This window comes from Brachyistius frenatus, unplaced genomic scaffold (assembly GCF_029030835.1).
Source record: "Brachyistius frenatus isolate BFR_SWC_R1_liver_20210118 unplaced genomic scaffold, ASM2903083v1 Contig_62, whole genome shotgun sequence".
NCBI lineage: Eukaryota > Metazoa > Chordata > Actinopteri > Embiotocidae > Brachyistius > Brachyistius frenatus.
In genome coordinates, this window is record NW_027210661.1 from 2,079,381 (window position 1) to 2,102,230 (window position 22,850).

The following is a 22,850-nucleotide window of genomic DNA, read 5'->3' on the forward strand; positions in this document are numbered from 1 at the left end:
TGAGTAACTCACATCTGCTGTACTGCCCTGCCTTAAGAAGTCACTCAGGTTGAAGTTGTATTGAGCTCCACCAGTTGTCCACCCCTCTTGAATTTTTCTGTGCTCCAATTAAACCCTTCATTTAGGTTCAAAGAGTCATTTTCGAGGCCACGTTCTCTGCAGAAAACCATCCGTATTTACGACAAGTTACACAGTAAGCTGCTGATGGCTAAATGTTACGTTTGAAATAAAGATCCAGCTTTTATGCTTCAGTTTTGAGGTCTTGCAATGATTATGAGGAAAAATCATCATGAAAAAAGGTGGAGAAAAATAATTGTGAGCTGGATGTAAAAATAAATTATTAACATGTGGAGGGATCTTTTTTTGAATCTGGCATCAAGGTCAATAGTTTGAGACCCTTAAAGCCCACAATGTTGTAATCTATTGCGGAACTAAATCTTGAATTTATTCAGACAGAAGCAAAACCACAAAATCTCAGTGTTGACACTAAGCGGGAGACATGTTATCCATCTAGACGCACCTTCCCTCACCCTTTACCCTCCCCTCTCTCCTTTGCTTCCTGTCCTCTTATCCCACATTTCCCCATCATCCTTGGGGAGTGCTCTGTGCCACCGCAGAGACGACAGATGGGGCTCAACATCATCCAGAGAGTGAGAGAGATGGAGGGAGAGAATAGAGAAAGGTTGCATTCATTATTTACATCACTTGGTATTGGAATATTAATGCTAAAAGCAATCGGGCAACCCTTCATTAAATTAACTGGAGATGTAGGGAAAGGAGGCGAGGAGAGGGTGAGATAGAAGGATGGGGGAGCGAGGGAGGGAGAGACAGTGGGAGAGGAGAGAGAAGCACGCTCTGTTAAATGGGCCCTAAAATTAGTGAAGCAAAAACACCTCCATTAAGAAAAATCGTTTCACTCTCTTCCTCTACTCCAGCTCTTTTTTCCTCTTTTTCTCTCCTCTTTTCTGCTCACTCCCTTATTTTAAACACCTATTTGTCTCTCATACACACAAAAATCACTGATTTACCCACAAGATCCTGCTCTGCACCTCTTTGGGAAATAAGCATTTCTGTGCTGTCCCTCTTAAGTGCCTGTTCAAAATTTAAACATGCTTATGGTGGCAGAATGTGTCTTTGGTTCCCATGTGCATCTCTCTGGAGAGTACTTCTCTGTCTTTCATTCTCTCTATCACTCCCTCCTTAGCAACTGCCCTTTTTCTTTATGCTGTATCTCTCCCTCTCATCACTTCATCTTGCCCTCCTTTTTTCTATCTCTCTCTCTGTCTCTTTCTCATCTTCTACCTGTCACCAAAGCCCAATATTATCGTCGCACATACAAATGTGTGCACACTGGAGGTGCATGCATGCATGAAAGAACACACAAACGCATATGTGTGCAGACGCACGACCATGCCTATACATACTTAAATGTACAAATTCATGCACGTAGACAGTATGAGGACAGACACACACACACACACACACACGCACACGCACACGCACACGCACACGCACACACACACACACACACACACACACACACACACACACACACACACACACACACACCGGCAGTGGCAGAATGGTTCTCTCCTGCACAGCAACACATTGCGTATATGCAGAGCCACTCTCCCTATTAGTGGAACGCTGCTACGCGCTGTTGACTTCTGGAGAGGAAAACATACAGTCTGGTTATCAACTGATTCCACAATTAACCAACCCTCCACCTGCACCCGGCCCTTCACCGAGGGTCCGCATTGGGTGCGTAATAGGTAGATGACTTTCATTTGTGAAACTATAACGACCATAATGTAATCGGAAATTTAGGTCACTTCCTGTTGATAGAGAAAGATCAAAAATGGAAATTGGGGCTTTCAGATGCAAATTAAGTCCAAGTGACTCTTATGAGGTCTTAAATAGACAGAATTAAAATTTCAGGTTGTTCCTTTAAAAGATTCTTCTTAAATATATACATATATAAAACCATATTCAAATTATCTATTTATATATAGATAATTTTGCCTTTCTAGTAGCTACAACAGACATTCTGATTTATTTTCAGAATTCATTAATATGTGTTTTGCATTTCTACCAACAGTTCACCAACATTATTTCCAGTCTTTCCCAGCACAACTGATTGCATGATTGCATACAGTAAAATAAATCATCTACATAGTTTATCCATACAAGCGTCAATTCTCTATACCCGCTTATTCCTTCTCCGGGTGGAGACAGACTATTGCAATATTTACCGAGTTGAAAACAGTACAGTGGATATACAGGGCAAAGCATTGGGTGAAAGAAGGACTAAAAACATCCTAATTTAAATTTAAAAACTGATAACCTACCAGGGCATTCGTGATACAACTACAATATATACATGTGGTGATAGAGGGACTGAAAGAGCACATGAAAACAAGTGAGAATACCCGAAAATATCACAACCTCCTGCCCCAAAAGCTAAAAAATGCTGGAACTTGTAATGCCACCCAAGTGAACCCGATTCTCTGACAAAGTGCTTTGAAGAAGTCATGTATGTAAAAGAGATCTCAAGAGGTTGATGACGATGTTTAAAACTGCAGGTCAAATAATTTAACTTTGAGAATAAAGTTTGGCAAAGATGGGTTAGGCAGTTAGGAACTAAGTTTACCAATACATTTAAAAAAAAAATTAAAAAAAATCCTACCCGCAGATGCTAAATATAAACATCTTATAAGACTCAGTTTACTGGCCACCTGATAGAAGTTTGATCTTAACAAACTTTTAACTGTGATTTTATTCACCATCTCTTGAAGCGTGAATATCTAATATATCACAAGCTTGCTTGAGACTTTCTTCATCAGCCACTTGTAGCTTTACCTTTCTGCCATTTTGAAACATTCAATAACAGCTGACAATACAGCAATCAGTAAACACTGCTTCATTGGGCATCAAAACTACCTACATATTAAGATGACATGACATAAAAATAAGCTTTATTAAAAGTCTTCAAAAGTATGCAGAAGAAGCTTCAGCTCGAGGCAGTAGGTTCTGTAACAGTTTATGCTGTTTCCATAGCAACAGATACTGATCTGAAGGTGGAACATCAGACCAAACAATGAGTGTTTTTTTATTTTTTTTATTGGAAACTAGATTTGCTCTGGTTGACTGGTTAAATGAAATGTATGTAACTAACTACACTGCAACTCTAAAAAAAAAATAATAAAAAAATAAAATAAAAAGGAAGCGAAAATGTTGATGGATATAGAGCAAGAAAGACAAATTAGACTAAAATGAAACATAACGTAGCTTTAACATTTCCTGACTGGTACTGATGGAAGCATTATGTTTATGGAACAATCTATTTTGCATGTATGTTTAAACAAAAAGCATCACATGCTTTTAAAAACAATGGATTTTGCTCCAGCACTCATCCGAAAAGAAATAAATAAAGAATATTGCATTGCCCATTACAAGACAGCAGCAAGACACTAAAACGTTTGAAGTCACTGAAGCAGGTGAGACATAAGTGATAGATACCGGGATTACTAAATACACCATATTGGACAATACACATACAGTATGTTATTCCTATTCCAGTGTCACATGCCTTTAATATAACCTGTCAATTCATAAAGTTAGCTTCACCTTCAGAAGGTCATTTATTCTCATCTGTCCTCAGAGAAAGCTGCACAGGGCCCATCAAACTACGTCAGTGCCCCGCTTCCCCTTTGTGTCAAAGTTTACAAGTTTAATTAGAGTTTGAAGCGGAAGTATCCTTCTGGTCATGAAAAGAAAAAAACAAAAAACCTTAAGAGTGAATTGCGGGAACAAGAATTAAGTGAACTTGTGTTCTGACGTCAGATGTCAGCAAATAACTCCAACGTAAAGTTTATGTGCTAGCTTGCAGTGCATCCCGCTCTAGTCTGTCTGTCTCTAACTGGGCAGTAGATCTCGGTCTGTTTGTGTGTTGCTTGCTTGCCACTCACTTCCATGACTGTCTTCTGTTCTGTGACTTTGTGCCTGACAAAAGTGAGAGTGAAATACAACTCTTCATCACGTTTGATAAACACCATTTACAATCCGAGTTTATACATTGCAGCTTTCAAAGGCAGCTGTGTCGCCCATGAACATGTGTTCTTACAGAGCAAACTGTTTTAAAGGAGGGAGGATTGTAGTGGGAGCACTCGGGTGACTGTGTGGTAAATGAAAATGGTTTACATGGCTCGTAGGTAAGACGGCCCCTTAGCAGAGTTTTGCTGAGGGGCCCAGAGAGGTCAGGACCTCACCTGGAGGAAAATATTGCTCATTACTCTATGATATTAACCTATTGCTTCATGTTTATCTGACAATGTCAGAAAGAAGGGGGGTGGGCGTAAGAGAAAGAACTAGAGGTAAGGGAGCGAAGGAATAAATACCCGTCTGTTTTCCCCTCAACAGAAATAAACAAGGCATTCACTTGTCAGCCTGCAGGAGAAGGGCACACTGTTTATGAAGAGGAAAACAGACACACTCACACAAATGCACACACACAAATAGCAAATCTAGAGATAGCTGCTGTTGGCAAGTAAGAGTGCTTAAGTGAAAATATGTGTGTCCGTAGTCCTGACACTGTCAGAAGCACCTGAAATGTAGCCGTTCCTTTGTATGGATGTGGGCCTAAAGCAACGTACAAACATCACAACTGTCACATCCACTTCCTAGATTTCCAATATTTACAAGCAAATACTTCATAAAAGCTGAAAAGGCAAGGCCCCTGTTCAGATATTTACTTCTTGCCATGTAAGAAACATCATACCACAGTAATAATATGTGTGTAGGAGATTTTTTTTGAGACCAAACTAATTTTACTTGGAGACCTAATACAGTTTTAAAAGAGCTGTGTTTTTCTAGGGATGCGGTGCTGGAGATGTGATTCCCCTGACAAAAGAAAAAATTGGACGAAGAGGCACTAAGACAAATCAGTGTAGTGCCCAGCGGTTGTGTTTTCTTCCCTTTTCTTTTTATTTTACAGCTTTTATTGTTGTATTTGTCGTACGTACGCGTGCAAGCAATTGTGGCTGCTACAATGTATTTTATTTTGTAGAGAGGGCTGCATCTGACACACCATGTATTTTCAACTTGGCTGCAGAAATGGTGTCAACAAGGATGAATGAGCTGTAGCGCGAGCACTCAACTGTCAATCTGTGCTCATACACAAGAGCTTTGTCCACAAGAGTGGGTGGGGAGAGTGTGTGTTTGTGAGTGAGGCCGACTCTAGAGAAAATGTATTAAGGCTACAATGACTTTCAACAGAAATGTATATGAGATTCAAATTACATTCTCTTTTTCCTCTATACTCTCCCTTCTCACACTCCTCTCCCTCTTCCTTTGTCTTCTGGGAGCCTTAGTCAGCTAAGCGTAGATGTAAAAAGATTTTCTTTATCACTTTGTCTCTCTCTCACACAGACACATAAAAACACAAACACAGTTCTTTGTCAAAGGGGAGTTCGATAGAGGTATGAAGTCAGGGCTCCATTTTGCCACTGGTGTTGATGCAGAGGAAGCGTCCTGCCAACTCTGACCTGCAGTATGGTAACTTGTTTCCTTGATTCCCATATGTTTATTAACTTTCTTGATAGGAGTTAGTTGGGAAGATTGATATCACACCCCGTTAAATATAAAGCTACTGCCAACAGTCGGTGAGCTGAGTCCGGTGTAAACACTGGAAATGTCCTAGCCTGGCTCTGTCCAGTGGTAACAAAATCCATCTAACAGCAACTCCAAAGCTCATTCATTAACTTGTTATATTAAGTTTGTTTAATCTGTACAAAAACTGAAGCATGAATACAAGAAGTTTGGGTTTTACGGGAGTTTATGTGAACATCACAGCTGGCTCACTTTTGGCCTGGGTTGTATCTAATGCGACATGACTCCACATGGTGAACGCCCTGAACAAGTAAGAAACCAGATTGGGAGACATCATGAAAATGAGAGAGTGTGCAAGAGCATCGATAAGTCGAAACAGTTGCAGTAGTAGTTAGGAGATATAGGAAAAGCCATACTACTGACAACAAGAGACACGTGGGCCATCTTTGGAAAATGACGCCATCTACAATTCGCTATTTACACAACCTTGCTTTGGAAAACAGACGGATGCGTGGTCATGACTTGGCACAAGGATTGTCTTTGGAATCTGATGTTTCAGTGAGTGCTCTGGCAGCGTCCAAGATGAAAACCATTACTCACAAAACAGCACAAAACTGCAAGATTAAACTATGCCAAAGAACATAAAAAGAAGCCTGATGAATGCTGGCCGCACATTCTTTGGTCAAAAGAAACCAAAATAAATTTGTTTAGATTTGATGGGGTCCAGCATATTTGGTGTGGTCGTGGCCAGGATAACTACAGTGCCTGTGTAGTGGCAACCTTGAAACACTGAGGTGGTAGTGGACCAGTATGGGGCTGCAGGCGTGCAAAAGGTGTAGGGGAGATGACATGTATAGATGGCATGGCACTGTGAATGAAAAGATGACTCAAGTTCTTGAACCTTGGCAGGAGGGGAATTTCCCAACATGAAATTGACCCCGAACACTATAACCCAAGAGTTTGTGAACATTATGACCTGACCAACTCTGTCCCCTGACTTGAATCCACTTAACCTCAACAGTGAAGATCACCTGAGGGATGGCAGAAAATCTCCCTACCGATATGTCAAGACTGGTATCATGCGTGCCCAGGAGCATTGGATCTTTTTTGAAAAATAAGGACAGACATACAAAATGATAATTAAAAAAAAAATAAAAAAATGTCATTGCACTAACAGAGGGTGCTCTCACTTTTGTTGCATGGAAGTTGGACTCTCAACCTGTTTGTGCTTAATCAGTAAGTCAGTCAATAAGACCAAATATCCTCTATTTTAACTTAGAAATGGCACTGTTTTGGAATATGATCAATGCTGAATCGTTTAACTCTTTAGCATCTTCTGGGTGTACCCCGAGGTCTCATACCAGTTTAACATGCCTAAAACTCCCAATGGAGAGCAACCAGGAGGTATCTGAATTAGTTGCCAAAGCCACCTGAACTGGCTTCTTTTAACACGAAGGAGCGGCGCCACTACTCTGAGCTTCGTGTGGATGCCTGAGCTCCTCACCTTGCCACTAAAGGGGAACCTAGCTGCCCTAAAACTAGAAACTAATTTTGTCCACTCATTATTTTAGTCACCAATGAGGTTGTGGTTGGTACGTAAATCAACTCAGTTCTCTCTTCACCACAACAGTCCAGCACAACACCCACATTACTGCTGATGCTGCACCAATCCACCTGTCAATCTCATGCTCCATTTAACCCTCGTGTACATGAGGGTAAATACATAATACTGAGATACTTGAACTATTTCACTTGAGGCAGCAACTCAGTCCCACCCTGGAGGGAGCATGAATCATGTCTTGGAAGTGCTGACTCTTATCCCAGCCACTCACTGCAAACTGTCCTTGTCTGTCATTCATTCATTCTGATGAATCCAACATAACCATGAAGAATTTGTCTCCCTACAAAGACGAGTGCAAAAAGGAGAGAGGCAAATCGGACTCTCTCTCCACCCCTATGTCTTGAGTTCCTGTCCACGAAAATCACAAACAGAATCGTTGACCACTGACAACCCTGACAGAGGCTAACACCGGTGACGAACGTGACTGATTTCCTGCAGTGAAGACGGACACAGCTTTCACCCTGGTTATATAAAGCACAATAAAGACTTGACGGCTTGTGTCAATGGACACAGTACCCCATACTCCCACTGTACCACCCACAAGACTCACCGGGGGAAACAGTCATAAGCCTTCTCCACCTTGTATGACCCCTCGATTGACCCTGTGAGAGTAAAGAACTGGTCCACTGATCCACAACCATAAATCTACCAATAATCCACCTTGTTCCTACTGGATCTGAGGTTTAGCAATCGGTTGAAGTCTCGGTTATAGCATCCTGGGATCACCTTTACCCAGGAGGCTGAGCAGTGTGATACCGGAGAGTGTGGAGGATTGTGCTTAAATTACAGTCGGTATAGAGACATCAATGATCTGGTTTTGTCGCCGGACCAGGGCGAGATACATTTTTCTCAATCTCTCCCGGTGGTATGTTGAGAGTTTTAATACCAAGTTTAACTCACGTGCAATGTTATTGATTGCTGTGTTTGTATTTAACTTTGTGTATGTTGTTGAAAGATTAGCTTTATTTACAGCAGTTTTTCGTGCTGCTGGGTCATGGGGAGGCTGCTTACATTGATAAGGTTGTCCACTGGGAGGATTTCCTGTTTTGGGGAGTAAAGAAGTTTTAGGGAAATTGTATTGTCAACAAAGGTTTGTGTATTTTTGTGCCATATCTGGTCTTTGCAAAGAGTATTCTCTTGCCTTTGACACCAAACCATGCTGGATTAAGAGAGGAGGTTCAATATGGCACTCACTACTTCACCAAATCCGTGGCCATTTAAATCAGCTCTGCTAAATCTTGTATAAAAGATACTTCACAGATACTTTTTGAAATTATTAAGCGTGCATAAAACTGCATTTGTGGCTGATTGTAAAAGATGTGCTTCATTAGGTTAGAGGGTGGCAGGTTGGAGTCATAGAAAAGCTGGGAAAGAGAGAGAAGGTAACACTGTTGGTTTTAGTTGTTTTATGGAATTTGTTGACAATAACAAAAAATAGAATATGGCCAATCTCGTCCTTTAATTTAGTGTGGGATGTTGATGCATGACAGCAAACAAATAGTAATGTAATTCAGCTGAACAGTAATTTATACATGTGGCAAGGAAATATATTCATGCAACATAAGATAATTGCAAAAGAGAGGAAGTGATTAGGGAGTGAGTCATTATCTCAGTAAGGGTTGATCGTGAAAGAAAGGAGAAAGCTAAAAAGCTAAAACTTTGACATGTCTGAAATTCACACTGCTGTTTTCAAACAATTTCTCCAGTGAGATGGAGAGAGAGGAACAGAAAACTTGCATTGCCCTGGGCATTGTAAAACAATGGCTATGCACAAGAACAAAACAGACCAAAATAAAAAAGACTGCACTTCCAAAATACCACAAGCTAAGGTACAGAAAGTGTACGCCGAGAAAATAAATAGGTGAGGGAAGAACAGGAAGAGGGCAGGCACGCTGGAAATAGCCAAATGGATAGAAAAATAATGATGCAAAACAAGAGGCGATCAAGTGGGCCTGATAAGCGCTTGAGAGCAATAAATGTCAAGTCAAGCAGTAAGAGAATCTTAGGAGGCAGAGGTAAAACAGAAAGAGAGAGTGCATTTATGATACAAACAAACCAAATAAGGAATTATGAAGGACACAAATCTGAAACAGTCTGTAATGAATCAGAGAAGCTCCCTCCCCTTTTGTTGCAGTGGCTTAACAAAAACATAATGAAAACTTAAGAAATCACTATTGGCAAAAAAAAAACCACCCTCAATGTGTTATACTCCACTGACTTCTATGAACTATTGATGTGTGTGTGCTGATACACCAGCATATGTCTTGTGGGAGTCCTCAGGCCATCTCACACATCCCAGAGAGCTCATTGATTAGCTATTAATAAAGCTCAGAGATGCCATTGCTGACAGGGGAGATCAGTGGGCTCACACGCATACACATACCCGAGACACACACAGGCAGCCACACGGTTGAATTTCACAGATATGACAGAGATTATGTGGGGTTGGAGACAGAGAACAGGGCAGGACAAATGTGTATGAAACATCAGAAATTGAATAAAATGGAGAGTGTCAAAAAGGAAAAATTTTGTAGGACTAAAGAAAAGAGGGAGTGCAAGTAAATTGTGCAAATCTATTTCACCTGTCTTCTGCACACTGCCCCTACACGTTATTCTACCTTTATCTCACTGTCCTTCTTTCACTTTAAAGGTCCCTATCTTTCTCTCTGTGTCTATGCTTGTGCCCACTGTGGGCTGCATATCAGAGCTCTGTTGGCTGTCGCCATCCTGTCTTTGATTAGCTGTGATCTATGAGCCCAGTGAAAGAAATGAATAAAGAAAAGTGAGTGAAAGCACCAAAGACTGATAAAGAGAGGTAAAACGAGGAGCTCTTCCAGCTGATGGATATGACTGTGGTCAGACCAGGACACATGCCAGTGTGAGAAAGAGAGAGACAAAGAAAGAGAGGGAGGGATGCGTCAGGCTGGATACATTTGCATCTCTCTTCTGCTTTATTTGCTGCAGTTTTCATCCATTTTGATCCTGGTTCCTCACCCCACTGCTTTCCTCCTCTTCCTCCTCCCTTTCTGTCCCTGTTCCCTTCCTCCCTCCCTCCCTTCCTCCCTCTTTCCCTGGCATGTACATCTTCAGGTCACGGGTCATTAAGTCAGCTCCAGCGGGGATGTGTTGGAACAGGATATCTCTCATATTGCCCTGCCCCCACTGCTCTACTAAAACACAAATACGCATAAACACATGCTTGTCTGTAACCACGCGTGCACATGCAAATGCTTCACTCGCTTTCTTGTCTTCTGTTTATAAGTCTTTCTTTCTCCCATGGTGTAAGACAAGACATGTTTTTTACCTGTTGGTCAACTCACAAGATCCCCAAAAAGTCCACAAATTCAGCGTTTTCCCGACACTGAATGGAGCATTTGCAGTGTTCCTGACAACACTTAAACTGTAAGGTTGCAACTAAAGATTTTTTACATTAACTAATTAGTTATACCATCCCAAAGTTTAAGGTATTGTCCAAATGATACAATGAGAAATGAGAAAAAAATAGCAGCAAATTCTCATTCTGTAAAACTGCAATAAAAATGTGTGGTGTTTTGATTTTTTTTCTCTAAATTTGTTAAAAACATTAACCATTTCTCTTTCTATTAATAAACCATTGGTTTCAGTATCTTACCTTATGATAAAATGGCTGTTATGGTTATATTTTTGGAATATCACAATTTCTACACTAGATCAGAGACTCTCTCATGTTCTTAAAAAAAAAACTACTACTACTTTTAAACCGATATGTTAACTTGGTGTGTAATAATAGAATTAGGGGCCATGAATGTGTTTTTTTTTTTATATATATATATGTATCAACAGCACGGTGATGTTTAACTGAAGGAGTAAGTTATTTAGGTGTGCTATGTATCATTTAAAGCTATAATTATTTTTTTCTCAGCCAGAACTACAATAAGTAGCTTTATTAAACAGACTAAGTCATGGACTAAGTATGGACTGTTGGATACTGTTAGAATATGGATATGTTGGTCTTTCTGCTTGAACTGACCAACAGGCCAACTTAAAAAAAGGTCAGAAAGGCAAATTCCTCTTTCAGTGCAAGTACATCTGACAAACACCGTCAGACTAATGCCTGGTTGCAAATTCATATACACACACACGCACACACACACACAACACACACACACACACACACACACACACACACACACACACACACACACACACACACACACACACACACACACACACACACACACACACCCATGCACACACATACAAATGTGCATACAAGTGCGCTTCTCCACCATGGTTGTTGTGCACTGTCAAACAACATTAGATTGCGAGGAGGTGTCAGTGGGATAATTAGAATAACACATCCACTGCATTCTTCATTATGTGTGTCATCTTCACTTAGTGACTGTGCTTCCACACTGACACCACCCCCACCCCTGACACACACACAATCTTACCCCACCCTACAAGTGACGTGCTTTTTTGGGCAAGTCATGCTCCCCATTAGTGATGGCCTAAAGTATAGATCTAATTGTCTGAACCTCCATCATGTATTTTTTTCCCTAATTATTCCTTGGGATAGAGAAGGGGGAGGAGGAGGAAGGCTGCAGTGATACACAAAGTTGAGGCACAGCTTCAGTGTTTGAGGATGAGGGTGTTGGCGAGGAGATCATGGTGAATGATGAGTAATGCTCTGACGTCGACTCTGCATTTGGCAAAATATCTGACAGCGATTCTGTCTGCAGGCATGTAATTACTCACTATTGTAAGTACACTGTATATGCAGGAGGATACAACCAGGCACGCGTCCACTCACTCAGAAAGATGCAGAGCTACAGCCATGCTGCAAACACAGCAGGCAAACAACAAACGGCAAAGACCATACAGCACAAAATGAAAGGCACGTCGGTCAGCAGGTCACAAATAAACACAAACCTGCAGACGAATTCATACAAATGCACTCGCACACACCTTGTGGTTAATAAATAACTGACTACCAGAGAGGAAAGGGAGCCATCTTCTCTGAGCAAGGCCAAATGAATTCGCCGAAGCGCTATGCAAATGTTCCCTGGGCTAACGAGACTGCCTGCATGATTGGAGTGCCATTGAAATTCTCCTCGTGCACAGCCCTCTCTCACTTCCTACCTCCCTACCTCCTTCAATCTCCCTCCATCTCTCCCGCCATTTCAATCTCTACACAGAACATCCATGTTCCTGTGCATCTATCGATCCCTCCCTACCTTCCTCCCTCCTCTGTCTCTTATCTATCTATCTATCTATCTATCTATCTATCTATCTATCTATCTATCTATCTATCTATCTATCTATCTATCTATCTATCTATCTATCTATCTATCTATCTATCTATCTATCTATCTATCTATCTATCTATCTATCTATCTATCTATCTATCTATCACCTACCTACCATGATCTTGGTATTTATGTCTCAGTGTAATCTTAAAATCTACAAATTGTCATTTTCTTTCAACATTTAAATCATGTTATCCTCACAGATAAACACTGCGACCCTATCAGTGCCTGGACAGCAGTGAATGCCCCTGTGTCTGACTCTCTCTCTTTCTCTCATTTTCTCTGTCTGTCTCACTGACACACACACACACACACACACACACACACACACACACACACACACACACACACACACACACACACACACACACACTCGCACACGCACACGCACGCACGCACGCACACGCACACACACACACACACACACACACACACACACACACACACACACACACACACACACACACACACACACACACACACACACAGAGTCCGTTCAAACAGAGCGAGCTCAGAGTCGCTCTGCACCTGTTCTCTCTGTAAAACATCCAAACACGAGTGCTGAATAAATAACCCAACCTAACACGCATCACTGCCAGGTTCACACACGCGCACACAAACACACACACACCACAGTCCATAAACACACATCAATAAGTAAACACCACCCATTTCCCCTCCACAGTTACCCCCCTGCCTGCCCTCTTCCCCCACCTTTACACTAGGTACGAACAGCTACCATCCTAAAGACAAACCCACATAGATGCGCACGATGTGTGTAATGGGTAATGGTCAGACACTAACAGGGATAAGTAAAGAAAGTCCAAAGGAGAAAGAGAGCAGGAGTAGGTGGAGCAGGTGGGGGGGCATTAAGTACTTGTCAGATGCATCTTTAATGGGAGGACACAGTGGCTTTAGAGCCCCTGGCCTCCTCTTCCTCCCTGGGGTGCTGGGGACAGCAAGAAAACTGAGCACACACACCTCTCTCTTTGTCCATCTGCCCCTCTTCTCCTATGTCCTCGTATACCCACCCACCTAATTCCATCATCCCTCCATCCTATGCCCACTTTGCCATCTGCATAATTTAACATGTCATGCTTTTGTGGCACTATGTCTTTCTTTTTTCTGCTTATTCTGCCTTTTTTGTGCCTATCTGTTGTTCACTTTGGGGTCTGATGGAGTGGAAGGACAAGACGATGCTTTGTCACTTGCCTACCTCCTAATAAGTGGCTCTTGAGAGGAACGGTGAGAGGAGAATAAAGTTAAAGAGCGGGTAGTCAGAGGGGTAGAGAGAGTACAGGGCCGCTGCAGAGTGGCCACAAAATGGAGACTGGGACAGAAGCTGCAGCAGCTGTGGTGACGCTACGCTTCACAGAGAGAGAGGCAGTGTGTGTGAAAGAGAAGGGGGGATTAAACAGCCTCAATCAATGAATGCAAAAACACAGACGTCACACTCTTCCATACCCTCTTCACCCACTTTCTCTCTTCCGCATATCAACTACTCAATGACTCAATGATAGACAAACCAACATATTAATATATCTATAAATATCTGTCGGTTTGTGTCTTCCTCTAGTATTATTCTGTTGTTCTTCTTGCCTCTTCATGTGTTGCAGTTAAGCAGTGGAAGTCCTGTACAATCTCAAACATACTGTATAAACTTTTGAACAAGTTATTGATGATAGTATTGTAATACTTTCTGAGCATTTTTTTCTTAAAATGGAAATTGAATTATTAAAATGTCACACTTTGTCTAAAATGCAAATAACAGCGAAATTATTGGAAGCTGTATATTGCTGGTCTGATTAAATACTGTAGTATGACTCACAAGGTTAATGTTTTCATCAACATTTAATGAGGCATGCTACTCAGGTGCCGCCAACCACAATAAGTTATGTGATTCACGTAGGCATTATTTTTGAGTCTAAGGAAGGTAAGCTATTATTTATATAATGTCACAGTGTGTGAACTGATCAAATCTCTTCAATTAGTTGAACTCTATGATAAAAAACTATAGTCTGTATATTATTGAATCAAAGCTTTAGTCATAGGTCACGTTTCAACTAAAGATGAGCATTTCTGACTTCTACATATCCATTTTTGCATTTTTCGATACAGAAGTATTTCATGAGGAATTTGTAAAACAAAAATCCCTTTAGAAATGTGCTCTTAAAATAAGAGAATCCTGAAGGTCATGTTTATGTCTTTATTATAGCCCAACCAAAATTGTTGTCTAATATAATCACTGACATTTCCATCCATCCAATATCTATACGTGTTTTATCCTCGAGGGTCACACGGGGCTAGATCCTTTCCCAGCTGGGTACACCCTGGAAATGCCACCAGTCCATCGCAGGGCCAACACAAAAAGACAGACAACCGTCGATGCCCATATTCTAAGCTATGACTGATTTAGAACCACCTATTAATCAAAAACATACATGTCTTTGAGAGGAAGATCAAGCACAGAGAGAACATGCAGATTCCACATGGAAAGGAAGTTTAGACCTTCTTCCTGTGACAGAACAGTTCTCGCCACTGCACCTCTGTGACCTAACTGATATTTGACAGTCCAAAATCTACAGTGTTTTATGCACTAAAAGTAAAGTAAGGATACTGTCAAAAGTCACTTAACTTCATACAAGTAGAAAAACCTAAATGAAATTAATATTTGGTGTATGTAATATATCCCAGGAACACCTGCACACAGTTTTTCAAAGTACATGGCGGGTGTGTTATTCCAAGTATTTTGGACAGCTTGCCACAGCTCCTCTGTGGATTTAGGCTGTCTCAGTTGCTTCAGTGTCTTCATATATTCCCAGAGCAAGTCATTGATTTGGAGATCAGGTCTCTGTAGGGGCTGTACAACGTATTGCAGGACTTTGTGGACCGATCAAATGTAACGGATGGTGTAACGGACACAAATTTAAATGTATTAATCTATTATAAAACGTTTGGATATAACTGTATCAATAATGGTCAAGCTTCTACGTGCCATAAACAAAACTTCATGTCAGGTATTCATGAAATGTAAGACTATATATCTAACGCTGACGCTCTAGCTAATTATCTTCAAACACATTTTTGACAATTCTGTAATTAAATGTATTGTTATTTATCAGCGAACATATTCTCCACCCAAATATCAATATCTGCAACAAGATGTTTGCCAATACACTGGCCCAGCCAGTTTATCGTTCTTGCTGTGACTCAGTGTCACCCAAAAACCGCACACACTGCATCATGTTCTTATTCAAGGTCATGCACCGTGAGATTTACAACTTATAATACAGGATAGAGAGAAAGAAAGAAAATACATATGCAGTTATGTCTTCTGTGTTTGTTTGTGTGCGTGTGCATGAGTGTGGTTGGGCTGAGCCGTGGTGAGGCACTAATAAAAAACAGGCAGCGATGCATCCTCACACCTTCCTCATTCCGCCCGCCGGATCGCACCCGTTACCATGGTGACCAGATAAAACTCACACTGTTTTAAGCTCCAACTGGAGGAGATGGATACTAACAAAGTGACACACACACACACACACACACACACACACACACACACACACACACACACACACACACACACACACACACACACACACACACACACACACACACACACACACACACACACACACACAGTTGAAGTTCCTTCATACACATCCGTCAGAGCATACTCTTTCAGTTCCCTAACTGACAAGCAAACAAATGCTAATTTTCTAACCGACGGCAGCACCAGCAAACCATCAATTAAAGGGAGAGACATGGCTGGATAGAGAAGTAGCACGAGAACGGGAGGTATGACATTGAAGTAAAAACTGGGATAGCCAGTCAACACACAAAGCCCTCCTCTGTTTGACTGTCTGCCTGTCTATCTATCTGTCTATTCCTCCCACATCGCTGCACGAAACAGGCCACAACGCAAACAGATTTGGCTGTCAAATAGTGACACGACACCCAGGCAGGGTCGTCTCACAGTGAGGCCAGCTGTCAGCAAACACCCTCCTGCCTCTTCATCAAAGCCCTTTCAAACTCAGCTTTATTGACCAACACAGCCGTCTGTGTGACATATGTCATCCTGTCAAACCAATACCTTGGCATACACTGTCCCTAATAAATGGCGAGCCACTAGAGCATCTCGAGTGCTATTGAAAGACTGAAAGCTGTACATGCCACCAGGAGCTGATAGATGAAGTGGATGGATGGATGGATGAGGTGTGTGGTGGAGTGTAGTGGGGAGGGACACATGCACTCTGTGTGTGTGTGTGTGTGTGTGTGTGTGTGTGTGTGTGTGTGTGTGTGTGTGTGTGTGTGTGTGTGTGTGTGTGTGTGTGTGTGTGTGTGTGTGTGTGTGTGTGTGTGTGTGTGTGTGTGTGTGTGTGGCCATGATGCTGACACAGGCCACCAGTCTGTACCAGGGAGGGAAAGAGATGAGAGGGGGCTTCGAGCCAAAGATGGACGGAAAGAAGAAGAGGAGCACTGTGTTACTAATAAGACCTATTCATCAGCCCTGGAGAGAGGAGTGGGGGAGAAAAATAAAAAATAAACTCTCAAGTCTTTTCAAATGGAAATTCAGATAGTTCAGGATGATTATTCTTAATAGCAAATAACCTAACCATTATGTTCTGGCTTAATCAATTTATCATTTTATGTACAAAGTGTCAGTAACTAGTTAAACACACACACACACACACACACACACACACACACACACACACACACACACACACACACACACACACACACACACACACACACACACACACACACACACACACACACACACACGTCTTCACATCATGTTCAGTTAATATTAAAACAGAGAAGAGCAGTAAATCCCAGAGACTGACACAAGCACATATTTCGCATATTTTCTTGAAAAATGGCTGGACTGATTTTAGCTTAAAAAAAATGTTTTCTTTATTTTGCATATTTTTAAATTATACACAGTGAGAATAAATCATTCTATTCAGAAATAAGTTGAAATGAAATTGCTGTCAAAAATATTAAGTAAAAATACAACATTATATTATATGTTTTTGAATGAATTGTATATTTTTATTAAAGCTTATGGATAATGTGTCCTGATTACAATAATCTCAGTGAGCTGCTCATGTAAATATGTGTGTGTTTGCCTTTGTGTGTGTATGTGCATGTTCTTACATGCTTTGGCTTGTTCATATGTGCATTTTACCAAATGCATCCATCAGTTGATCAATAACACAGTCCCACTGAGCTCTTACCACACAGCCATGATACAGTGGCTTTAACAACACACACACACACACACACACACACACACACACACACACACACACACACACACACACACACACACACACACACACACACACACACACACACACACACACACATACATACATACATACATACATACACACAGCTATGAGTCAAACAGACTGGCCTGGTCTCACCACTCTCACACTGAGGGATCCGTGACAAGAGAGAGGGGAATCCAACAGCAAGCTTTATCGATCCAGACTGGAAATCCCCCTCAGGCCACAAACAAACAAACACACACACACACACACACACACACACACACACACACACACACACACACACACACACACACACACACACACACACACACACACACACACACACACACACACACACACACACACACACACACAATTGTGATCAATGAGTGTGAAGGACAGAGCCATACAAAAAGGCAAACAAACACACACACACACACACACCTACCTTTATACACACAAGCCGCACACACTGTTGAGAGATAAAACGAGTACTCGGTATCAGAGAGCGAGATAAGGGGCAGAGGGAGCAACACATATCATCTGACCTAAACAGTCTCATCTGACATGCTGCAATTTGCCATTGCTCCATGGAGCAAATGTTAACACTGTGCCACACAAGCCCAAACACACACACGCACACACACACACACACACGCACGCACACACACAGATGCCAATGCACAGACATAGAGCTGCATGTAGGAGACTCAGTTTCAAACTGATATTATTACTCCACAGTTAAAAATTGAATGATTTGAATAGAGGATCAGACAAGCAGATAGAACAACTCCAGACACAGCTAGAGCCCGAGAGGTGTGGCTGTTCTCTTTTGGGTGACTGTGATGAGCAGCTAAACAGATCTATCACTCAATAAATTAGATCGCCCCGGTCCTCACACCACACACGCGCGCGCACACACACACACACACACACACACACACACACACACACACACACACACACACACACACACACACACACACACACACACACACACACACACACACACACACACACACACACACAAAACATGTCTACTAATGCCTGATTTATCCCTGTAACACAGCTATTAACCACAGCAGTGTCAGTCAGTGAGTGAGCAGCCAGGAATGTGCCAGGCAAAGGCCATTTCATCAGACTTATTTTTTAAAGACTGGAGCCCTCTGTCAATCCTCCTCCATCTTCTCTCACTGGCACTGATGCCAGCGACACAAATAAATTGATTAGTATCGATTAAGGTCTGTCAGCAATCACAAAAATGACAAATGAGGAGGAAATCTTTGTGACTTGTTCAAATTTTTTACCTGAACAACTCATGATTTGTGGTTTGGGATCCATTCATCTTAAAACTAATTGGAGTGATCTCTAAATTCTTTAGGGGTGAATATTCCTGAGTCCATGGATGTATTGGAATGACATTAAATCATTTGCTTCCCATTATTACCCACCAACTGATCAAACACAGTGAACATGCACTCACAAAGTCAGTGTATCTGCATACTTAGTTTGTGTTTTGGACAAATCACTAACGACTATCATTGGCTGAGTTTCCTACCGGGGATGATGGAGACTGTGTCTTTCTCCCAGGACACCACGCTGACGTACTCCTGGACGGCTGAGGGGATGAGGCACTTGAACACGGCAACATTACCCCGCATGGAGCGCTGGTCGGCCACACGGACTGTGTAGGGCTCCCTGAACACTGGTGTGTGAAGAAAAGAGCTGATGTTAGTCAATGGAGGGATGTGGGTTGGTGGAATGGCAGAGAGTGAAAGAGAAAAGTAGCGCTAAGTAACAATGATTTTTGATCAAATAGTTGCCAGAATATAGATAAATATTGTACATTACAGTTTCTCAAAGCCCAAGAATATGTCCTGTTTTCATCAGACCAACACTCTAAAACCCAAAGATATTCCATTTATAATATAAAAGACAAACAAAACAAAGCATTAAATTGTCATATTTACTAAGCAGGACCAGCAAAAGGTTTGGTATTTTAGGGTATTAGTGGTAGATTGTTGTGGCTTTACTATGCACCTTTGTGTTTCAATGAAATTAGTGACCGCTATAAGATAACTTTTTTTTAGAGTTTATTACATCTCACTCTGAAGACTGTGCACGAGACTCTGAAGTGAAATCTTCATACTGACTGTCTCAATCAAGAGTCCAAAAAAGGTCATGATCTAAAACAAGTTTTATAAAGATGTAAATGGCAAATATTTTTCTTTTATATAATTCTTAAGAAATAATCAAATAATGTTGTGTCCGTCAATCACCTGAACAGCTTTCCTCGACATAACTTTGCATGTTGACACAGTACAGCTGACATCTGGCCTGTTCCACCCATAGGAAAAGCAAGGGCAAGCTTAGTAAACAAGCTTGTCTGGTGCTCTGTTGAACGGCATTAGGCTAGTGTTTAATTCTTTAGCTAGCTAGCTAGCTAAATAGATTAGATAGATAGATTAGATAGATAGATAGATAGATAGATAGATAGATAGATAGATAGATAGATAGATAGATAGATAGATAGATAGATAGATAGATAGATAGATAGATAGATAGATAGATAGATAGATAGATAGATAGATAGATAGATAGATAGATAGATAGATAGATAGATATTTAAATGTAAAAATGCACAGTATATACAAATAAAACAGAATAAGATCAAATTAAATTTAAAAAAAACAGTGCAACGGTGTTAATGATGATGTAGGACGGATTTGGCCAGAGGTGAGTTATTGTACAGTCTTATTGCAGTGGGCAGGAATGATTTCCTATATCGATCCTTGCGACAGCGGAGCTGGACGAGTCTGGTGGAGAAAGTGCTCTGCTGTCCCTGCAGCAGGTGGTGGAGAGGGTGGTCAGGGTTATCCAATATGGATAACAGTTAGTTCAGCGTCCTCCTCTCCACCACCTTTACTAGACTGTCCAGTTTGCAGCCAATGATGCAGCCGGCCTTCTTAACCAGTTTAAGTCTGTTTGTGTCGCCGGCTCCAATGCTGCTCCCCCAGCAGTCTACAGCGAAGTACAATGCACTGGCCACAACAGACTGATAGAACATCTCCAACATCTTGCTGCACACATTGAAGGATTGAAGTTTCCTCAAGAAAAAGAGTCGACTCATCCCCTTCTTGTAGACAGCGTTGATGTTGGTCTTCCAGTTCAGTCTGTTGTCATGGAGACACCAGGGACTTGTACTCCTCAACTACGTCCACCTCCTCTCCCAGAACTCTCAGCGGTTGTGGAGCCGTCGTCTTCCTCCTGAAGTCGACCACCATCTCTCTGGTCTTGGCCACGTTCAGAAGCAGGTGATTTCTACAAGCCCACTCCACAAAGTCCTCCACTACTGCCCTGTACTCATCCTCCCGTCCATCCCTTATACACCCAACCACTGCAGAGTCATCAGAGAACTTCTGCAGATGGCAGGACTCTGAGTTGTACTGGAAGTCAGTGGTGTAGAAGGTGAACAGGAAGGGAGACAGAACAGTTCCCTGAGGAGCTCCAGTACCACCGACCACTGTATCAGACAGCACACTGCCCAGACGGACAAACTGTGGTCTGCCTGTCAGGTAGTCAGTGATCCAGGAGATGGTGGACGCGTCCACCCCCACCACCCGCAGCTTCTCACTCAGTAGCAGTGGTTGGATGGTGTTGAATGCACTGGAGAAATCAAAGAAAGTGATTCTCACAGAGTCACCGGTTCCATCCAGGTGCAACTGAGCTCGTTGCAGCAGGTAGATGATGGCGTCGCCCACTCCCACATGAGGCTGGTACGCAAATTGCAGCGGGTCCAGTGAAGATTTCACCAGCGGCCTGAGGTGGGCCAAGACCAGCCTCTCCAGCACCTTCATCATATGAGATGTGAGGGCAAACGGTCGGTAGTCGTTGAGGCCAGATGGAGTCATCTTCTTGGGGACTGGAACCAGGCACGACGTCTTCCACAGCGCCGGGACTTCCTCCTGCTTCAGGCTCAGGTTGAAGAGGTGTTGCAGGACCTCAGACAGCTGGATGGCACAGGTCTTCAGGACCCCGAGACTGATGCCGTCAGGTCCTGCAGCCTTGCTCTGGTGGAGTCTCTCCAGCTGTCTCCTAACTCCTAAGTCATTGCACTCCCTGAGCTTCTCTTTCAGGTCGCGCTGCACACTCCTGAGCTCATCCCTATCCCCAGACCTGAAGGCTGTTTTCTTCTGATTGAGAAGGTCATGGGTGATCCATGACTTGTTGTTGAAAAAGCAGTGTACAGTCTGGGATGGTACGGTGGTGTGATCACAGAATTATATGTATTCTGTGATGCAGTCCGTCATGCTGTTGATGTCATCCCCATGTTGTCCACACAGCACTTCCCAGTCCGTGGACTCAAAGCAGTCCTGCAGGGCTTCTTTAGCCTCCTGTGTCCACCTCCTCACAGTCCTGGTGGTTACAGGCTGCCTCTGTACCAGAGGGACATACTTAGGTGTCAACAGGACTAGGTTGTGTTCAGACCTACCAAGGGGGGGAAGGGCAGTAGCACTGTATGTATCAATGGCATTTGCATACAGTATCTCCAGAGTTTTATTGTTCCGTGTGGGGCGGTTAACATACTGGTGAAAAGTTGGCAGTGCTTTATCCAGAGTGATGTGGTTAAAGTCTCCAGTAACTTCCAAAAATGCACCGGGATGTTGATTCTGCAGTTCAGACACAGTGGAGTGGATGGTGTCTACTGCTACTTCTGCATTAGCTGACGGAGGAACGTAAACAGCGACAACAATGGCAGATGAGAACTCCCTCAGCAAATAGTATGGACGCATCCCCACAGCTAGTAGTTCAATGTCCGGGCTACAGAAACGTTCCTTCACACAAACATGACCGGGATTGCACCACCTCCCGTTCACATACATTGCTCAGTACAACGTCTCTGTCCACCCAAACAGTCCTGAAGCCGGGGGCGGCCACACTGTGGTCTGGGAAATGTGAGTGCAGCCACGTCTCAGTGAAACACATGATGCTCCCTCTGGGTCTTTATCAGCGCGCCGAGTATGATTGTAAGGAGGGCTGACTTGGAGC

The 22,850-nt window shown here is 42.4% G+C and overlaps 1 protein-coding gene across 5 annotated transcripts in view; it reads right to left on the reverse strand.

Annotated features, from left to right (window-relative positions):
• Positions 1-22,850, reverse strand: part of dscaml1 (Down syndrome cell adhesion molecule like 1) — a 108,054-nt gene that overhangs the window by 68,196 nt on the left and 17,008 nt on the right. For 4 of the 5 annotated variants that reach the window (XM_069706417.1, XM_069706416.1, XM_069706415.1 and 1 more), the window contains exon 3: positions 19,360-19,506. In XM_069706417.1, the coding sequence (XP_069562518.1) occupies positions 19,360-19,506 (147 nt within the window). Of the gene's footprint in view, positions 1-18,249; positions 18,274-19,359; positions 19,507-22,850 lie in introns of all 5 variants that reach the window. The other variant, XM_069706413.1, reaches the window with a different exon arrangement.